Raw genomic sequence first — 17,328 nt, forward strand, 5'->3', positions numbered from 1 at the left:
TTTTCTTGTCATATTAGCCATTCTGATAGTGTGAGGTGGTACCTCAGAGTTGTTTTAATTTGTATTTCTTTGATCGGTAGTGATCTAAAGCGGTTTTTTTATATGACTATAGATAGCTTTGATTTCTTTGTCTGGAAACTGTGTGTTCATATCCTTTGACCATTTACCAGTTGAGGAATGAGTTTTTATAATTTTAATTTTTCCCCTCTCCTCCCTAACTCTTTTATTTCTGTTTATATTACTTACAAATCTTTTTTCTAGTTGCATAGTTTGCTGGGATTTTTCCCCCTGGTTTGACTAATTTTTCTGCCATTCTGCCCTGAAGTTTAAAAAGTTACATTAAAAAAATTTAATTCTGTTGCTGTATTTGTACTCTCTGTGAACAAAGAAGTCGGTGTAACTGTTGGCTGCAATGTTTCTCCACTTGTTAAAGAGTTCATGTGTTTGCGCACTGAAACAGTTTCTGGGCTCTTTTGGTTCTGGCAATTGTTTGACATCCCATGTTATAAAACAAAGTAGTCAATAAATGATCATCTAGTATAGCTCTCTCTTTGAGAACAGTGATTTTTTTCTAGTTCCCTCTGCTAGGCCAACTGTCCTACTCTTAATTTGCAGGATCAAGAAATAATAAGTCATGTAAAATCAACAAGCATTTATCAAGTATCTACTATGTGTGAGGCACTGTTCTAAGTTTTGATTATACAAAGAAAGTCAGAAGATAGTTCTTACTCTCAAGGAACTCATAGTCTAATTGGGAGTGACTACATACAAACTATGTACAAATGAGATATATACAGGATAAAATGGAGATATTTAACAGAGGGAAGGTGCCAGCTAACATAAGGGGGACTTGGAAAGGCTTCTTATGAAAAATGATCTTTTAGATGAGATTTGATGCAAACCAGAGAAGCCAGAAGGCAGAGACGAGCAGGAGAATTCCAGACATAGGAGATAGCCAGTGAAAATGCCCAACATTGGGAGATGGAAGTATCTTATATGAGGAATAGAAAGGAGGCCGGTGTTACTGTGGGTCATAAAGTATTTGGAGGGAAATAAAGTATAAGAAAATTTAAAAGGTAGGAGGGAACCAAGGTATGAAGAACTTTGGATACCAGAAGACTTTATATTTGATCCTAGTGGCCTGATAGGCTGCCATTGGAGTTGATTTGAATAAGGGGGTGATAGGGTCATACTTGTACTTTAGAAAGATCAGTATAAAAATTGAGTAGAGTCTGTCCTCACTAGTTATTGTCCCATATCTTTTCCCTTTTGTGGCTAAATTCCTTCCAAAGGCCATTTATAATCTATACCTTTATTTCCTTTCCTCTTACTCTCCTGTCTGTTTGACTTCTCCAGTGTTAAAGACTACAAAGAGGTCAAGAAGGATGAAGATTGAGAAAAGGCTACTAAATTGGCAATTTAAAGATCATTGACTGGGGGGCAGCTAGGTAGTGCAGTGGATAAAGCACCGGCCCTGGATTCAGGAGGACCTGAGTTCAAATCTGGTCTCAAACACTTGACACTTCTTACTAGCTGTGTGACCCCTGGGCAAGTCACTTGACCCCCAGGGCCCCACAAAAAAACAAAACAAAAATTAAATTAAATTAAAATAAAGATCATTGATAACTTTAGAGAGAGCAGTTTTGGTTCCAACTTCATCATTCAACCAAAACTGGTTGGTGTATTTTGTGGGTAGTAGTAGACCGAATCAGTAGTTTTATTTTCTCCAGCTTTGTTCAGCAGCAGGTCAGTAGGAACAAAGGCTGTATGGTGGAAGTCATCCAAAGCTAAGGCTTAGCAAGGCAAGATTGGCAAGAAGATCAAGGAGCAAGGAACTCAAGAGAAAAAGGATAGTGTTCTTTAAGAAAAAGAAAGTAATTTTGAAGACTGCCTTATCTTAATTTTGTTAAACTAAGACATAAATACACAATGTACTTTTTTTTTTTGGTGAGGCAATTGGGGTTAAGTGACTTGCTCAGGGTCACACAGCTAGTAAGTGTTAAGTATCTGAGGCCAGATTTGAACTCAGGTACTCCTGACTCCAGGGCCGGTGCTTATCCACTACGCCACCTAGTTGCCCCCACAATGTACTTTTTAACAAGTAACCTGCTTGTACATGATATGTTTTCCTAGCAGGTGTGTTCACCTTCCAGCAGCTATTTGCCTGCCTGATTTAGATAATTATCAGAGAAGAAAATTATTTTAAGATCACTTTATCACTGTATTGTATCTCTCCTCCCTACAAAATGTTCCTTATTAATATATTTTGTCCCTCAGTGGGACTTCCTTTGTCCTTCTTCCCTCAATCTTTCACATTTTTTCTCACCCTCTCAAATGTTCTTCTTTCTCCAAAAATAATTTTTAAAAGTATATTAACTTACTAAACCATATACACTTCCAGTGACATTTTGCACTGGTTTCATCAGCATGTCCTAAATGAGACTTTCTTTAAGTATATATATATCTATCTTCTCTTTGTTTCCATCTACCTTTCAAGGATGACAGTAATCCTGACACAGACAGTTCCCTTGATTTGTCCTTTATCTCGCATATGCTTATCTGAAATCTGGTTACTTTGTATATACTTGCTATATGCCTTTATTTCCTTTTTTAAGATTTCCCAGGGGCAGCTAGGTGGCGCAGTGGATAGAGCACCAGCCCTGGATTCAGGAGTACCTGACTTCAAATCCGGCCTCAGACACTTAACACTTACTAGCTGTGTGACCCTGAGCAAGTCACTTAACCCCAATTGCCTCACTAAAAAAAAAAAAAAAGTTTTCCCATCGGTCCAGAGATTTACTTGGCTAATTTGGGCAATTTTAAGATCATTGTATTTACTGCCTTGAACATCTAGCTAAAAAAAAAAGGATTTTAAATACGTTTTCAGTGTGTGTGTAATTGGTATTATTGGCTGCTATAGAATAAAATGTTTCTATTCTTTTCTTGGCAGAATTCTCATTTAAAAAGCAAGAAGATAAACCTCATCCATCTGAGGTAAAGGGTATATGCCCTAATGAAAGTCATTCTTTTTTTTTTTTAACAGAAGAATAAGATGTTTATGAATGGGAAGGGGGAAGTATCCAAAAAGGTATCACTAATCTTTTACACAATAAATAGAGCGATGTTTTTAGTGAGACTATCTGTACAATTAAGTGTGTTAAAATGGTGTCCTGAAATAATTTAGAGTGGGACTTCCATTTTCTAGCTATAGACAAAAGAGGCATAGCTCTTGTGTATGATAGATTCCAAGGTGGGATTCTCAGGATAAGCCACTTAAGAGCTTTATGAGATCCCTAACAAACACATATCCAGGGTTCTGGAAAGCAACTCAGTCCCTTTCTGTTGCTTCTTTTTTTCAGACTCCATTATAATTGCAACTTTAGCAATTTCCAGGTAACTCTCTCACAAGACTGGAGAGAGTTATGAATGACAGTTACTCCCAAATATGTGTGTAAACAAATATTAAAAACAACACATTCTGTTCATGAGAAGTTTAAGTGCTATAAAGATAAATGCTGCATTTTATAGAGTTGGGTATATTTGCATGATTTGGGCCAAGTCAAATATAATCCTCATTTATTTTCTTTGTATAAAATATCTACATCATTTTGAAGGTTTGAGAGTACTCTGTCAATAAGTGGTGCTGATCCTTAACCAGAAGATAGTAGATATGGAAGGGTTAGATGCTAAAGAAAAAAATTTTTAAGTGCAGTTATATATCACTGCAATGACCAAGATTACTAGATCATTGTATCTTTGAAAAGGCAACCTCCAAAAATGAAGTTTTATATATAGAAAAGCTAGACTTTCAAACAGAGAGAGATGGAGACAGAAAAGAGAAAGAAAAAAATAGGTAAAGGAGAAAGGATAAATTATTAATAAATAGGATCTTAGGCCTATATCCTAAGTAACTAAGGGAATAAAGGGCCAACTTAGAGCCATATTATCTGAAGAAAGCTTAATGAGGTTAAGTAAGTAGATTCAGATTCCTAGTTCTACAACTATGATACAAACAAATTGTATCATATAAATAATTAAAATTTATTCTTACATAGCTCTGTAGAAAGTCTGCGCTGGTGTAGTATTCTGTTATACAAGGATCTTTTAATTTCAAAAAATTTATAGAATTTCAAATTTATAAATTAATAAAAATATAGTATATTCATTTTCTAGAACCAAAAATCTTGAATTTAAAATGTTTCATGTGGCATCCACTGAACTATTTGAATTTCTTGCTCTTCAGAAGAGTTAAGGTGTGAAATCAGATCATTAGAAAGATAAGGGGGGTAGCTAGGTGGCACAGTGGATAGGGCACTGGCCCTGGATTCAGGAGGACCTGAGTTCAGGTCTGGTCTCAGACACTTGACACTTATTAGCTGTGTGACCCTGGGCAAGTCACTTAACCCTCATTGCCCCACAAAAAAGAAAGAAAGAAAGAAAAAGAGAGAGAGAGAGAAAAGGATAAGGGAAGTAGTTCAGAAATATACCTAAGCATACTGAGTGGTACAAAATAGCATATCATAGAGCTAACCTCTTAGCGTCTTGCACACCAAAACATTTTGTTGTAATTTATTGGAGGATTTTTTCCATAAAAACAGTATTCTAATTTTATAATGAAAATCAACAGAAAAATAGTATTCATTTGTCAGAAATTTCACTTAATGGCTGTCTGTTAAACTATATTTCACAAAGCAAGGTATCCCCCTAACCTGACAAAGATTAAAATATAGTTTTCAACTTTGGAGGGTTATGTTCCATTTGTCATTTGGTTATTCAAAATTGGAATAAGATTTCTCTATAGAAACAATTTATGTGTAGTTGATATGGGTCTGGCCTAACTCAGGTTTTCTCCTTGAGAAGCTAAACTGAAGGATGGACACACCTAAGAAGTAGGGGGAGATAAGCGGAGCCTGGACAAAGATAGCTCCTGAAGTCAGGACCACCACCCCTCATTCAAGCCTTTCCCCACCCCCAAAGGGAACTTTCCATTGTCAGGTGATCAAGCCATCTACTATCTATAAAAGCTTTTGCCTTTCTTCTGTTGGACAATCAAGATGTCCCTAAGATATCTCCTCCCCTGGAGGCTCAGTCTTAGACTTCCCTCTTGGTCACTTTCTCTAAGCGCCCCAAAAAAGGACTATTTTATTCTAATTGGATTGTGTGCAAGATGTGTAATTCTTTAAAGAGGAATACCTAAGGACCCCACACCACCTATTTCCCCATGACATAGGTGATTCAATTCCCAGGCCAGCCATAACAATGTTTTAATCCATGACGTATTTGAAGTACTGCATTTAACTAACCTAACCAATCACTATGTGTAGTAAGGCATCTATCAAGAAATGCTCCAAATTGGGAGCCAGGAACATAATGCCCTTCTCACCCACTCCCACAGGGAATCTTTGGATTATAGTCTCTGCTGCTCTCCCCACCCACCCCTCCTTCCCTCAGCTCTAGACCAGGGCCTGGGACAGGTATTCCACCTTATGGGGATGGGGAATGGGGGCGGGGTGGGGTAGGGTGAAGCACATGAAAAGCATCCTGGGGGTGGGACCTGGGACAACCCCACCAGTGAATGTCATCGCTGAAAACCTCACCCAACTCCTAGGCCAACTTTCCACCACCACTTCTCCTTTTCTTCCCAGGCTTGCCTGCATCCTTTTCTACTGCCAACATCTGTTGCTTCCAACCCGGGTGACTCTATTCCCAGGTCCAACCGTAGAACAAAACAGTCTCCCCGCCTCTCCCCTGACTATCCCTGGAGCCAAACACACAACATTTTTGAGGGGTTTTTTTTTCAAGTTTTTATTGCTAGTAAGATTAGGGAAATAGGATAGAAAGACTCCACCTTAGCTGTTTTCCCAGCCTCCATATTCCTTTTCATTTATTTTCCTCTAGGGGAAGACTGTAGAGCCTCACAGAGGTGCTAATAACTGCTGGTATTTATGGAGTGCTTTCACATATGCAAATCACTTTATTTTTAAATTTTTTTCTCCTTTTTAAAGAATTTATTTATTTTGATTTCTCTCAATTACATGTAAAGATATTTTTTGAGTTCCAAATTTTTCTTCTGCCCTCCCTTTTCTCCCCGCCCCAGAAGCCAGTAAGCAATTTGATATAGGTTATACATTACAATCATGTTAAACATATTTCCACATTAATCAGAACAAAAGGAAAGAAAAAACCACAAGAAAAAAAATAAACAAGAACAATAACAAAAAAGCAACAACAAAAGTGAAAATAGTATGCTTCAGTCTGCATTCAGACTCCATTGTTCTTTTTTTGAATATGGAGAGCATTTTTCACCATAAGTCTTTTGGCATTGTCTTGGATCACAGCATTTCTTGGAAGAGCCAAGTCCATCACAGTTGATCATCACAAAATGTTGTTGATACTGTGTACAGTGTTCTCTTGGTTCTGCTCATTTCATTCAGCATCAATTCATGTAAGTCTTTCCAGGTTTTTCTGAAATTCATCTGCTTATCATTTCTTACAGCACAATAGTATTCCATTACATATCACAACTTGTTCAGCCATTCCCAATTGATGGGCATCCCCTCTATTTCCAATTCTTTGCTACCACAAAAAGAGCAGCTATAAATATTTTTGTACATGTGGGCCCTTTTCCCTTTTCCATGATCTCTTTGGGATATAGACCTAGTAGTGGTATTGCTGGGTCAAAGGGTATGCACAGTTTTAAAGTCTTTTGGGCCTGGTTCCAAATTGCTCTCCAGAATGGTTGGGTCAGTTTACAGCTCTACCAACAGGGCATTAGTGTTCCAATTTTCCTACATTATCTCCAACATTTATCATTCTCCTTTTTTTGTCATAATAGCCAATTGGATAGATGTGAAGTGGTACCTCAGAGTAGTTTTAATTTGCATTTCTCTAATCAGTAGTGATTGAGAACATTTTTTTCATATGGCCATAGATAGTTTTAGTTTCATCATCTGAAAACTGCCTGTTCGTATCCTATGCAAAGCACTTTAGACGTATATTTTTCTTTTGCTTTGTTGTGCACAAAGCACAGAAGTAAGATTTATGTGAGATTGAAAGTAAAACTAAGTCAGGCCACCCTGACCATTTCATCATGGGATTTGGGAGTCAGGGTAGTGCTCTGATTCAGAGGAATGGAATGGGACCTTTGGGGTGAAGGAAATGTGATGTTTCCAGTGAGGTCCTCCCCAGAGCTGATAAAATAGTAGTGAGAAGGGAAGGAGGAGCTACGCTGGAGGTGGGGGTAGAGATGGGGCCAGGCAGGGGCAAGGGGAAGAAGGAAGAAAGAGCCATGGTCACAGCAGCAGGAATGAAGTTTTCCTATGTCTATTGAGAATTTCAGGGTATCCATTCTTATGTAAAGTATTTACATAAATTGGGCCTCCATAAATTGGAGGGCAGTAATTGTTCTATGCCTGACCAAGGGAATTGATTAACTTTTAATTGATTATCTTTTAGAATCTACAGAAACCTATATGAAAATTAAAGTTATATAAAGTTAGTATTACTGATTGCTTTTTTGGGGAGGGAGTAGATGGATCTCAGGCTAATGGGGAATAGTCACCTTAAGGCTTTATGCAATTGATCTTTCACATTTAGCACAATAATTACAAATACTTAACAATAGGGTTATTTGCTGTGTTAACATAAGATTATTTCTGATATTTACTTTTGATATTTGCTAATTACCAGTGAGTGCTAAGTAGTTTGATTCAATTCTTCCTAGTTGCCTGTCAAAACACCTGAAGTTAAGAAGAGCCTGCCACAAGTAGAGAAAAAAGCGGAGCCTCCAGATTCATCTTTGATTATTCAAGAAGATGCTGAAACAAAAAATGAAAGCCTTCCTCCTGAGGAAAGTACCCCTTTACCTCCTGTTTCAATTAAAGAGAAAGATATTTGTGTAGACCCTATAGATGGAAGAGATGATCAACCGGTATGTGAACACACTGAACCTGAAGGAGAAATGCCAGAAAAAGAAATCACAGAATCAGCTCCCCCAGAAGTAAAGGCCAAACTGAGCCAGATGGGCTCAGAGAGTATGGACTCAGTTCAATCGGAAACAAAGCTGAAAAGTATCATTTTGAGTCCAGATAGAAGAAAGAAAAGCACAGATGAATCTGGATTAGAAACAAAAAGGCCAATGTCAAGGCAAGAAACCAAAAGAAGCTCAGAGGTTCTTCAGGATCTAAAAGTAGACAGTGACACAATCACCAAGGTATCTGTGTTCACGTTAGGATTACATGATCATTTAACAAAACAGCAACTGCCCCTTAAATGAAAAATAAATGGAAAATATTGATATTCTATAAAGCACACATTTTTCAGACTCTTGCTGACATTCCAATCCTATTTCTTTTTTTTTTCCCCCGATCTTATTTCTAATGCTACTAAAGCCAGTTGAGACAAAGGTAGTGATCTAGTACACGTTAAAATAGTTGGTTTCTTGCACAATTGTAAATTCAAATAAATTTCAGGAAAAACAAGGGGGAAGGGGGCAGCTAGGTGGTGCAGTGGATAAAGCACTAGCCCTGGATTTAGGAGGACCTGGGTTCAAATCCGACTCAGACCCTTGACACTTACTAGCTGTGTGACCCTGGCCAAGTCACTTAACCCTCATTGCCCCACCAAAAAAAAAAAAAAAAACGGAAGAAAAGAAAAGAAAAACAAGGAGGAAAGTTCTTGAACTAGTAAGATAGGCAACTTTAGCGACAGTGTGATGCCAAGGAGAGAGCTCTGGACTGAAAGCAAATTACTATGTAAGCTAGAGAGAGGAAATCATTCTTGTGGCTTGAGTTTCCTCATCTTGAAAGTGAGGAGGGGGGCAGCTAGGTGGTGCAGTGGATAGAACACTGGCCCTGAATTCAGGAGTACCTGACTTCAAATCCGGCCTCAGACACTTAACACTTACTAGCTTTGTGACCCTGGGCAAGTCACTTAACACCCATTGCCCTGCAAAAAAAAAAAAAAAAAGAAAAGTGAGGAGGATGGACTCAATAGTTTCTCTTAAGAAAGAGGAGAGGAGAAAGGAATTTTAGTTATTGTCTTAACACTTTAATTTTGTGGTAAGAATACTTGGATCCAGCAAGTCACTTGCTCATTTGTCTGACCAATTTGCCCAAGTTTGGGGATATGGAGCTCTAAGAAGGGTAGAAGTGAGGGTATGGTGGGTAGCACATAAGATTTATTCACTTCAGGGGAGTGGGGGTGGGGTGGGAGCTACCAATACTGATTAATTGCGGGGGGAATTGCAATAGAAACAAGATTCCCATCTTAAGGGAGCCCATAGGACACAGCAGGACAAGAAACAACATTAGACAATAGATGCCCTGGCAAGCAGAAGGATTTGCAGCAATCAGCATAATGTCAATGTACAAGAGGTAGGAATTGATTACTCAGTGTCACTCGTTCTAGTTTCACTTGCTAGACTTCCAGACCTTCAAAATCTAAATTCTATGACTATGAATAAGGTGTCTTTGTTTATATGTGAAGTATTGGATTCAAGCAGATCTTTGTAGCCAGGAGTCTCAAACTCCACATAGTTTTGTATTTCCAGCCTATTTCCTGCATGATGGTCAGTATGTAGTATAGTATAGAATTTTCTGTGAATGAGGGAAGTTAATTTTAGCAGTTTTAATTTTTTTAATGCCCAGAAGAAAATGAACCTCCAAATTTTTCTTCTTGAAAATTTAAACCTATAAAGTGAAAGCAGACTTCCTAAATAGTCTCATTGTTTTAAACAGTTTAAAAAGCGGGTTAAATTGTTGTGTTGGACAGTTTTAAAACTGTTAATTCAATGAATGCATTTTATGTCTTTTTAAAACTTTGACTTGAATAAAAGCTAAAATGCTGAGAGGCATGAGGCAAGGAAAACCAATTAATCTAGGTGGGTGATGAGGGCTTTGAACTAAGGGGGTGGGGGTAACTGTGTGAGTAAAGAGAAATTTGATTTCAAGAGTTGTGAAATGAGACACAACAAAATTCGGTGAGTGATTGGGCTTATGAGTGGAGGAAGAGTGAGAAGTTGTGGATAATGCTGAGGAGACTAGAAGGACGGCGGTGCCTTTGACAAAAATAGGGAAGTTTGGGGAAATATGACATGGTTTCTCTCTTCAAGGAGTTTATGGTCTGGTAGCTTATGATATGTTAGATTGTTTTTCCCTCATAAACTGAAACTACTTTTTAAACATTTCTCTTTAACTGATCTGATTAAATTGCTTTTGTGGCTGCATTTCCATTTCCCATTTAAGAAAAATACCATTTAATACCTTTATCCTTACTTTTCTGGGAATAGCTCCATTTAGATAGTATTTTTAGTCTTACAAAATGTTTTCCTCACAATAATCCCAAATCCCATGAGACGTGTATAATTAATATAAAACTGACTGGCTTCTTAAGGAGCGGGGAGGTATAGGAAGGAGGGAGAGAATTTGGAACTCAGAATTTTTAAAAAATGATTGTTGGGGCAGCTAGGTGGCGCAGTGGATAAAGCACAGGCCCTGGAATCAGGAGGACCTGAGTTCAAATTTCACTTTAGACACTGGCTGTGAGACCTTGAGCAAATCACTTAACCCTGATTGCCTCAAACATCCGGGCTCTCTGATCTATATCTTGCCACTGGACCCAGATAGATGGCTCTGGAGGAGAGAGTGAGGTTGGTGACTTTGCACAGCCCTCCCTTACTTAAATCCAATTCATTGCAAGTCATGACAGCATACCGTGATCCTGTTGGAGAACAAAGGACAAACAACAAAAACAGAACAAAATTCATTACCCATTACCTTATTTATCTTTGCTAGCTTCCATCCTCAATTCAGGCACTTAGGTATAGTTTTTATCCACCTGAGGTGAAGCCAGGCACCTTAACACTTGTTAAGTTATTACCTCACTGGCATAATAAAAAGGTCTGTTGATCCAAAAATTTTCTTCCCTTAATTGGCTGTTGCAGAAGTTCTGCCCCTCTGTATGCAAGCATCTGGTCTTACCGACAGTTGTTTAAAGATGCCACAAAAGTGCACTGTGCTCTGAACCTGGCAACTGTTGCAAAGAGGAGTCATTAGAAAAAAATTAAAGCAGCGATTTTTCCCCCTATGGCTTGTCACTTAATAGCTAACAGATTAGTATTGGGAATTTACATTTTAGGGTTTTTTTTTAATATTCTTGGAAAAGATATCAAACATCAAAGGCATATAAAAACATATAATTCCAGCAATTTGATCAACACTTTGGTACACTAATGGCTTACATTGATATGATAAATGGAAGGTAGGTTACAAAAATGTTTGCCAATCATTTAAAAAAATTTGTTTTATGTCCTCTACATATCCCCCTCCCCCATGTCCCCCATCCCACTTCCCGTCCTTGAGAAGCAAGCAATTTTATTTCACAGGATCATCGTGAGAAAAACACTTTGTAAGACTCTATAAATAGAGCTATTCTCAGAAAAATCAATATGATAAATCTTAGCAATGTAACCTAAAGCTACTCTGGTGGAAAGGCCTTACTTATTTTCTCATGTTTCAGAGGTCTGTTATGTTAAATGCTTTCCATGATGCCATTCCTTTTTTTTTTCCTTTCAGTTAAATTCTTTTCTAGGCTCTGGAGAATGATTATATGTTCTTAATCTAAAAGGCAGCATCACCTCTTCTTCTCTGTCTAAACTTCTTTAACAGTACTATCCTAATTCAATATTCTGCTCCAGTGTGCTGGCACCTATCAAAGCAGTTAAATCTTAGTTGGATTTTTTCATCTTTATATAAGATTTTTAAAAATTGAATTTTTAAAAACTTTCAGTCATAGAATAATGCTGAATTGGTAAAAATGAAATACTAATGATATCCCTGTTCATTTTTTCTTGTCTACTTCAGATGCCTCTTCCTCGACATGTTTCCTTTAGTATTTCACATGAAACCATAGAATTACCGTCAAATGCAGGTACATTATTATTAATTTGTCAGTACTTAATACAATAGGATAAATATTTAAATTATTGTATAATATTTAAATAATTGCCCTGATAAAACCTGAAACCAGACTTAAAGACATAAGTTTTCCTGTTTAGTTTTGAGTTAAAAAACAGAAGTTTTGTTTATTATATTAAATGATAAATGGGATATAAATAACATAAGATTAAAGTATTAATGGGAAACTTAACTGCTTCAAATAATCAAATAAAAGGAGAAATAGATAACTATATTTTTGGAGTCCTCCAATTTAATACACTGCTTTGTGACTTTATTAAATCAAATTTGAGATACTAGCAAACTGGCTATATTGTTTAATTAATCTATTGAAAAGTTCTAGGTAGGTAAGAGGCAAGAAAATGACGTGGGAAAAAAATGTTTGTGTTAACAGAGGTGCTCTTCAGTGAATAGCCAAAGGGGAGAGGTACAAGGAGGTATTTTGAATGGGTAAGTGGAGCATGACTAGAGCAAGAATAGTGACTTGACTTGAACTGAAAGAGTCCCGCTTTAACGGGTAGTTAAGTTGGTAAGAAGAATGACACCATAAGTGGAAATGAAATACTAGAATAAATAATGGATCAGATTGAATACAAAGATAAAAATAAAATGGTCCCCATACTCAAGGAGTTCTTATTTTACTTAAGGATACAAACGGTACATAGATGCATAAATACAAGGTAATTTGAGAAGGGAAGTACCAGTAACTAGGGGATCAGGTAAGGCTTCAGTAGCAACTAGAGCTGGGTATGAAAGATGATTGGATTCTGAGAGGCAGAGACCAGGAGTGAGTGCAATCTATTCATAGCAGACAACCTAGGGAAAGACAGAGATAGGAGATGGAATGTCAACTTTGGGAAACAGTAAGAAGTCCAGTGTGTTTGAAATTGCTGGGCTGTTGTTCAGACGCCATGCTTAAAGCTAGAAAGACATATCTAAAAGGCCTAGTGTTATCTTAATTAGGTCCTTAGGCCATTGCCAATTTCAAAAACACCAGGACCTTGGACAACAGACCTGGCACAGAACAAGTTAACTTTGTAATATCTCCCAGATCTTTTGCAAAGCTGGCACCAAGTGCTAGTTCAGTCTAGTCCCTGGGGATCTAGTCTTCTGTTCCAAACTCTCTTATTTCCACCTATAACTTTTCTATTTGGAGAGCAAACACTGTCATCAATATAGCACTGTCATCATCACAGGGCTTTGGAGGGTGGAGGTCCCAACTCACTTCCTTAGTTCTATGACAAGCAAATTCACACCTTAAGTTGCTCTGATCTCTCTTATCCAGAGTTGCAGCCTCCTGAAGCAAAATCCACTTTTCCCAACTACTTCTCCTCAAATCCATCCAGCCTAAGCCTACCACATCCTATTTATCTATCTGTGTGTATATATACAGACATATATCTGTAACAAGGTGTATATATACAAGCTCTCACTGTTACATCTGTGCTTCCTCATGTCTTCCTACCTCTTTTCCCATCTATATTATTAAAAACCATATACTAAATGATCAGTTGCATGATACCATGCTGGGTACTATAGAAGAGTATGCTCTCTGCCTTTACACACCAACAGCCAATGACCTTTTTGAAAATCAACCTATTTCATTAACATTCATTCAGTGTCTACTATGAACAAGGAAACTATGCTATATACCATGTATATAAAAAAATTTACATAGTCCTGGTCATCTTTAATCATTTCACAGTGTATATATATATATACACATACACACACATATATATATACATATATATCCAAACACACGCATATATATGTATTCATATACACATATGCATATACACACAGCACCTACTTGCATGTGCATATACACACTGTATACTTGTGGGTATACCTATATGTGTTGTATGTGTACATATGCATATAGTCACATGTGTATGTTCACAAACACAATCCATGTAAGTCTTTAATATAATACCTATACACACTGTGTAAACTCAGTGACTTGTCTGCAGTTACACAGGCATAAAGTAGTCAGGCTTCTGACTGTGAGCCCAGCGTGCTTTCTATTATATGACAGTGTTTCTCATGGCTGCTTCTATTGCAACTGTAACCAGCTAATTCTTTTCTAGATGGGCTAAACAAAGATGTGATTGAAGAATATGCTAGCTGGGATCAAAATAAAGACAAGGATGAGGAAAAGGAAAAGTACAATGAAGGTGTAGGTGAGAAGAATGAAATAGATGAAGAAGACAGCGAGGTAAATGGAGATCAATAATCCTACTAGTTTATTTAATCTTTAAAATTTATTTTGACTTAATCTTCACTAAAAGTGATCTTCCATAGCAAAGATCTTCCTAAAAAACTTTACAAAGGAATGTGTGCTGTTGTTTATTTGCAGGTTTAGTCATTATTGCCTTATAATTACAAGAAACATTTAATACATAGTATGTGACAGGAAATATAGGACACTTGTATAGGCTGTAGGATAGAGTACCCCAAAAATCAGGGTGGTAGCCTAAACAGTGTCATTTTTGTGGTGTCAGGAAGTCTGCATGCCAAGAAACATTAATCTTCCATCTCCTGAAATTTCATGAATAAAGATGCATTCCTTTGGGTCTTGAAGGCTTTTTAATGTTTAAGAGTCTCTGATAAATATGCAACTACCCTGCTGAATAATTAAAACTCATCCAAAAATATTCAGCTACTAAAGTATCAAAAGAATATTTAAGGATGTCCTACAGGATAGACTGCAAAGAATAACTATTTCAAGAATTTAGTATTCTGAGGAGACCAGTAAACTAATGAATTAAAATGCGGGTACACTCTAGAGTGTGGGTAGGGGGCAGGATACATTCAGATGAGTTTGATAGGGGTAAGCTAAATTTAACAGGGTGTATTCAATCTTGCAAGAAACCTACTTTGCAAATCAACTATTTAAGTGCTCCATTGAGCAAAGAACAAGCACAAACCACCACTTCAATGAGTCCATCTTCATCATAAAAATATGACAATATTAACGACTGAAAAGGCACTCTTTAAGGCCTACAAAGGGCTTTTCCCACAACAGGTGGTAACTGATTTAATAATGCAATAGAAACTTTACTTGTAGGAAAACGAGGAAGGGACGTAGACATAGATGAGTGATACAGGCCCAGTTACTGGAACTGGGGCATATGAACAAAACTTGCTTATCAGGAATAATATCTCCATTTGTCAAATGAACAGACTAAGAAAAGTTAAGTGGTTACAGTTCTGAGTTTCTCTAACTGAAATTCAAATTCAGGTTACCTAACTTGCAGTGGTTTGACAGCTGGTTTGAAACCTGACATTGAAGTAGGTCTGAGAACCAGTACTTTGTGAGTATGCTTGAACTATGAAGGTTGCTGATTTAACTTAATTGAACCCCGCCAAAACTTGATTGAACCTAGGTCAAGATGAAGATATCTGGGCTCTAAACAACATCAAGCATAAAAGGTGATTGGAGAGAATTTATTTGTTTTACAGAAAATATGTTAACTACAAAACCAAAAGCGTGTGTGTGTGTGTGTGTGTGTGTGTGTGTGTGTGTGTGTGTGTGTGTATAGGCATATCATAAGAATACAAAAAAAGGGAAGGAAAAAGAGGGGGAAAGAGGAGAAGGAAATAGAGATGAGTTCCTCATATCACTGACTCAGGAGAGACAGATTTCATATCACTTTGGCTAGGGCTATAAGATTTTCTCTACTGCTCCCACCCTTCCCTAATCCCACATGCACACTCTTATGTGTATAAACATGAACACATCCTTTCAGCCCATCCTTACCACTAACCATAGTTGCTGTTTAAAACACAGGATTGTATTTGAAAAAAGACTTAGAAGAATGAAACAACTGATGAAGCTAAAACTTTTCTATTTAGAAACACTACACAAAATTTACTTGCAGGAAACTTTGAGAGAACTTAGACACAGAAAAATAATGCTGAAACTGGGGCTCATGACCAGGGTTTGATTATCAGGAATAAGGCAAAAGCCCAGTTACTAGAAAAGACCAAGGTACAGTGGTCAGAGATGGAATGGCCAAGAGGCTAACTTATTGCGCAGTGGGGAGTTATGGTTCCAGAGGTCATTTTATTTTCCTCTGCTTGGGGCTGGCTTGTCCCAGAACCTGTGGTGAGGAGTGGGAAAATGAGGCTAGGAGAAAGACAAGTAGGTCATTCCATCTGGAATGCCAAATTAAAGAGGTAGGATTTTGTTATTTTAGTATCAGAGAGCCAGTGCAAATTTTGATCAGATGTTTAATACTATTGAAATAAAACTTGATTCAATTCTATTTATTGGAGAAGCACCATTGTATAGAAGAATGAATGTTGAATTTGTAAATGGAAGATCTGGCCTTGAATCCCATTTCAAACTCTAGTTGTGTGACCCTGAACAAGTTGCTTCACATCTGAGAGACTCAATTTCCTCTACAGTAAGATAGGGATAATAATGATAGCAATATCTACTTCACAGAATTGCTGTGAGGAAAGTGCTCTGCAAACCTTAAAGTACTATATGATTACTATATACTTCATTATTGTTATTATATCCAGGTTCACTAAATGTATGGTCAATTTGATTAACCTCATATGTAATGGTACTCCTTCCCCCAACCCCCATCCAACATTACACATCAAATGAGAGAATAAATAGGAAAGTGCTCTGAAAAAAAGTAATATGTGCTATACAAGAAGTGGGGTTTTTTCCCCTATATGTGTTACCATGGATGTATACAACTTCAATCCCCCCAACAACTATCTTGACAATTCTTATAATTGTCACTTAATAGCATTATGAAGAATAAACTCAAAAATTGTTAGGGCTGTTTCAACTTTCCCGTTTTCTCTATTGTGAACCAAAAGTCATTAAAAAAAACTCATCTTGGCATAATGTCTGTCACATCTTCATCAAGAGTTTTTCAAAGCCAAATTTAGTCACATTATATTGTTGTGTTCAGGTATTTTATTTCTTTTTTTCTCTTCTGCCTAAATTGGTATGCAATTTTTCTTTTTCTTTTCTTTTTAAAAAAATGATAATAGCCTTTTCCTTTGTGAATGATTTGAGTTCACAAACTCAGAAGGATTTAAGCTAAAATATCAAAGAAGGCGAGCTGTAATCTATATACTGATAAAGGCTATAATTGGAAAAATCTACCACGTTGGGGGTTTTGTATGAAAAATACTCTTAGATTTAAAGTTACCCTTTTACTGTGGATGAAGTACTGTCATAAAATAATTCAATGATCTCTGAGAGGAATTTTGTAGTCTAAAGCTGGAACTTCTTTTTTTCAAGATTATTATTGGGAATACATATGTAGAGGACTACTCTTTTAGACAAGCACATCCTGAAAGCATGACACTATTTCAAGGGGTGAGTCTTAGCTATCCCAGCTTA

The 17,328-nt window shown here is 37.1% G+C and overlaps 1 protein-coding gene across 6 annotated transcripts in view; it reads left to right on the plus strand.

Moving 5' to 3' along the window:
* The window catches only part of C2CD6 (C2 calcium dependent domain containing 6), an 89,147-nt gene that overhangs the window by 59,047 nt on the left and 12,772 nt on the right, over positions 1–17,328 (plus strand). For 3 of the 6 annotated variants that reach the window (XM_043992620.1, XM_043992618.1, XM_043992616.1), the window contains 5 exons: positions 2,951–2,994; positions 7,724–8,212; positions 11,862–11,928; positions 14,045–14,172; positions 17,227–17,304. In XM_043992620.1, coding sequence (XP_043848555.1) covers positions 2,951–2,994; positions 7,724–8,212; positions 11,862–11,928; positions 14,045–14,172; positions 17,227–17,304 — 806 coding nt within the window. The remainder of the gene's footprint in view (positions 1–2,950; positions 2,995–7,723; positions 8,213–11,861; positions 11,929–14,044; positions 14,173–17,226; positions 17,305–17,328) is intronic. The other 3 variants (XM_043992621.1, XM_043992617.1, XM_043992619.1) reach the window with 3 other exon arrangements.

This window comes from Dromiciops gliroides, chromosome 3 (genome assembly GCF_019393635.1).
Source record: "Dromiciops gliroides isolate mDroGli1 chromosome 3, mDroGli1.pri, whole genome shotgun sequence".
NCBI classification, from domain to species: domain Eukaryota; kingdom Metazoa; phylum Chordata; class Mammalia; order Microbiotheria; family Microbiotheriidae; genus Dromiciops; species Dromiciops gliroides.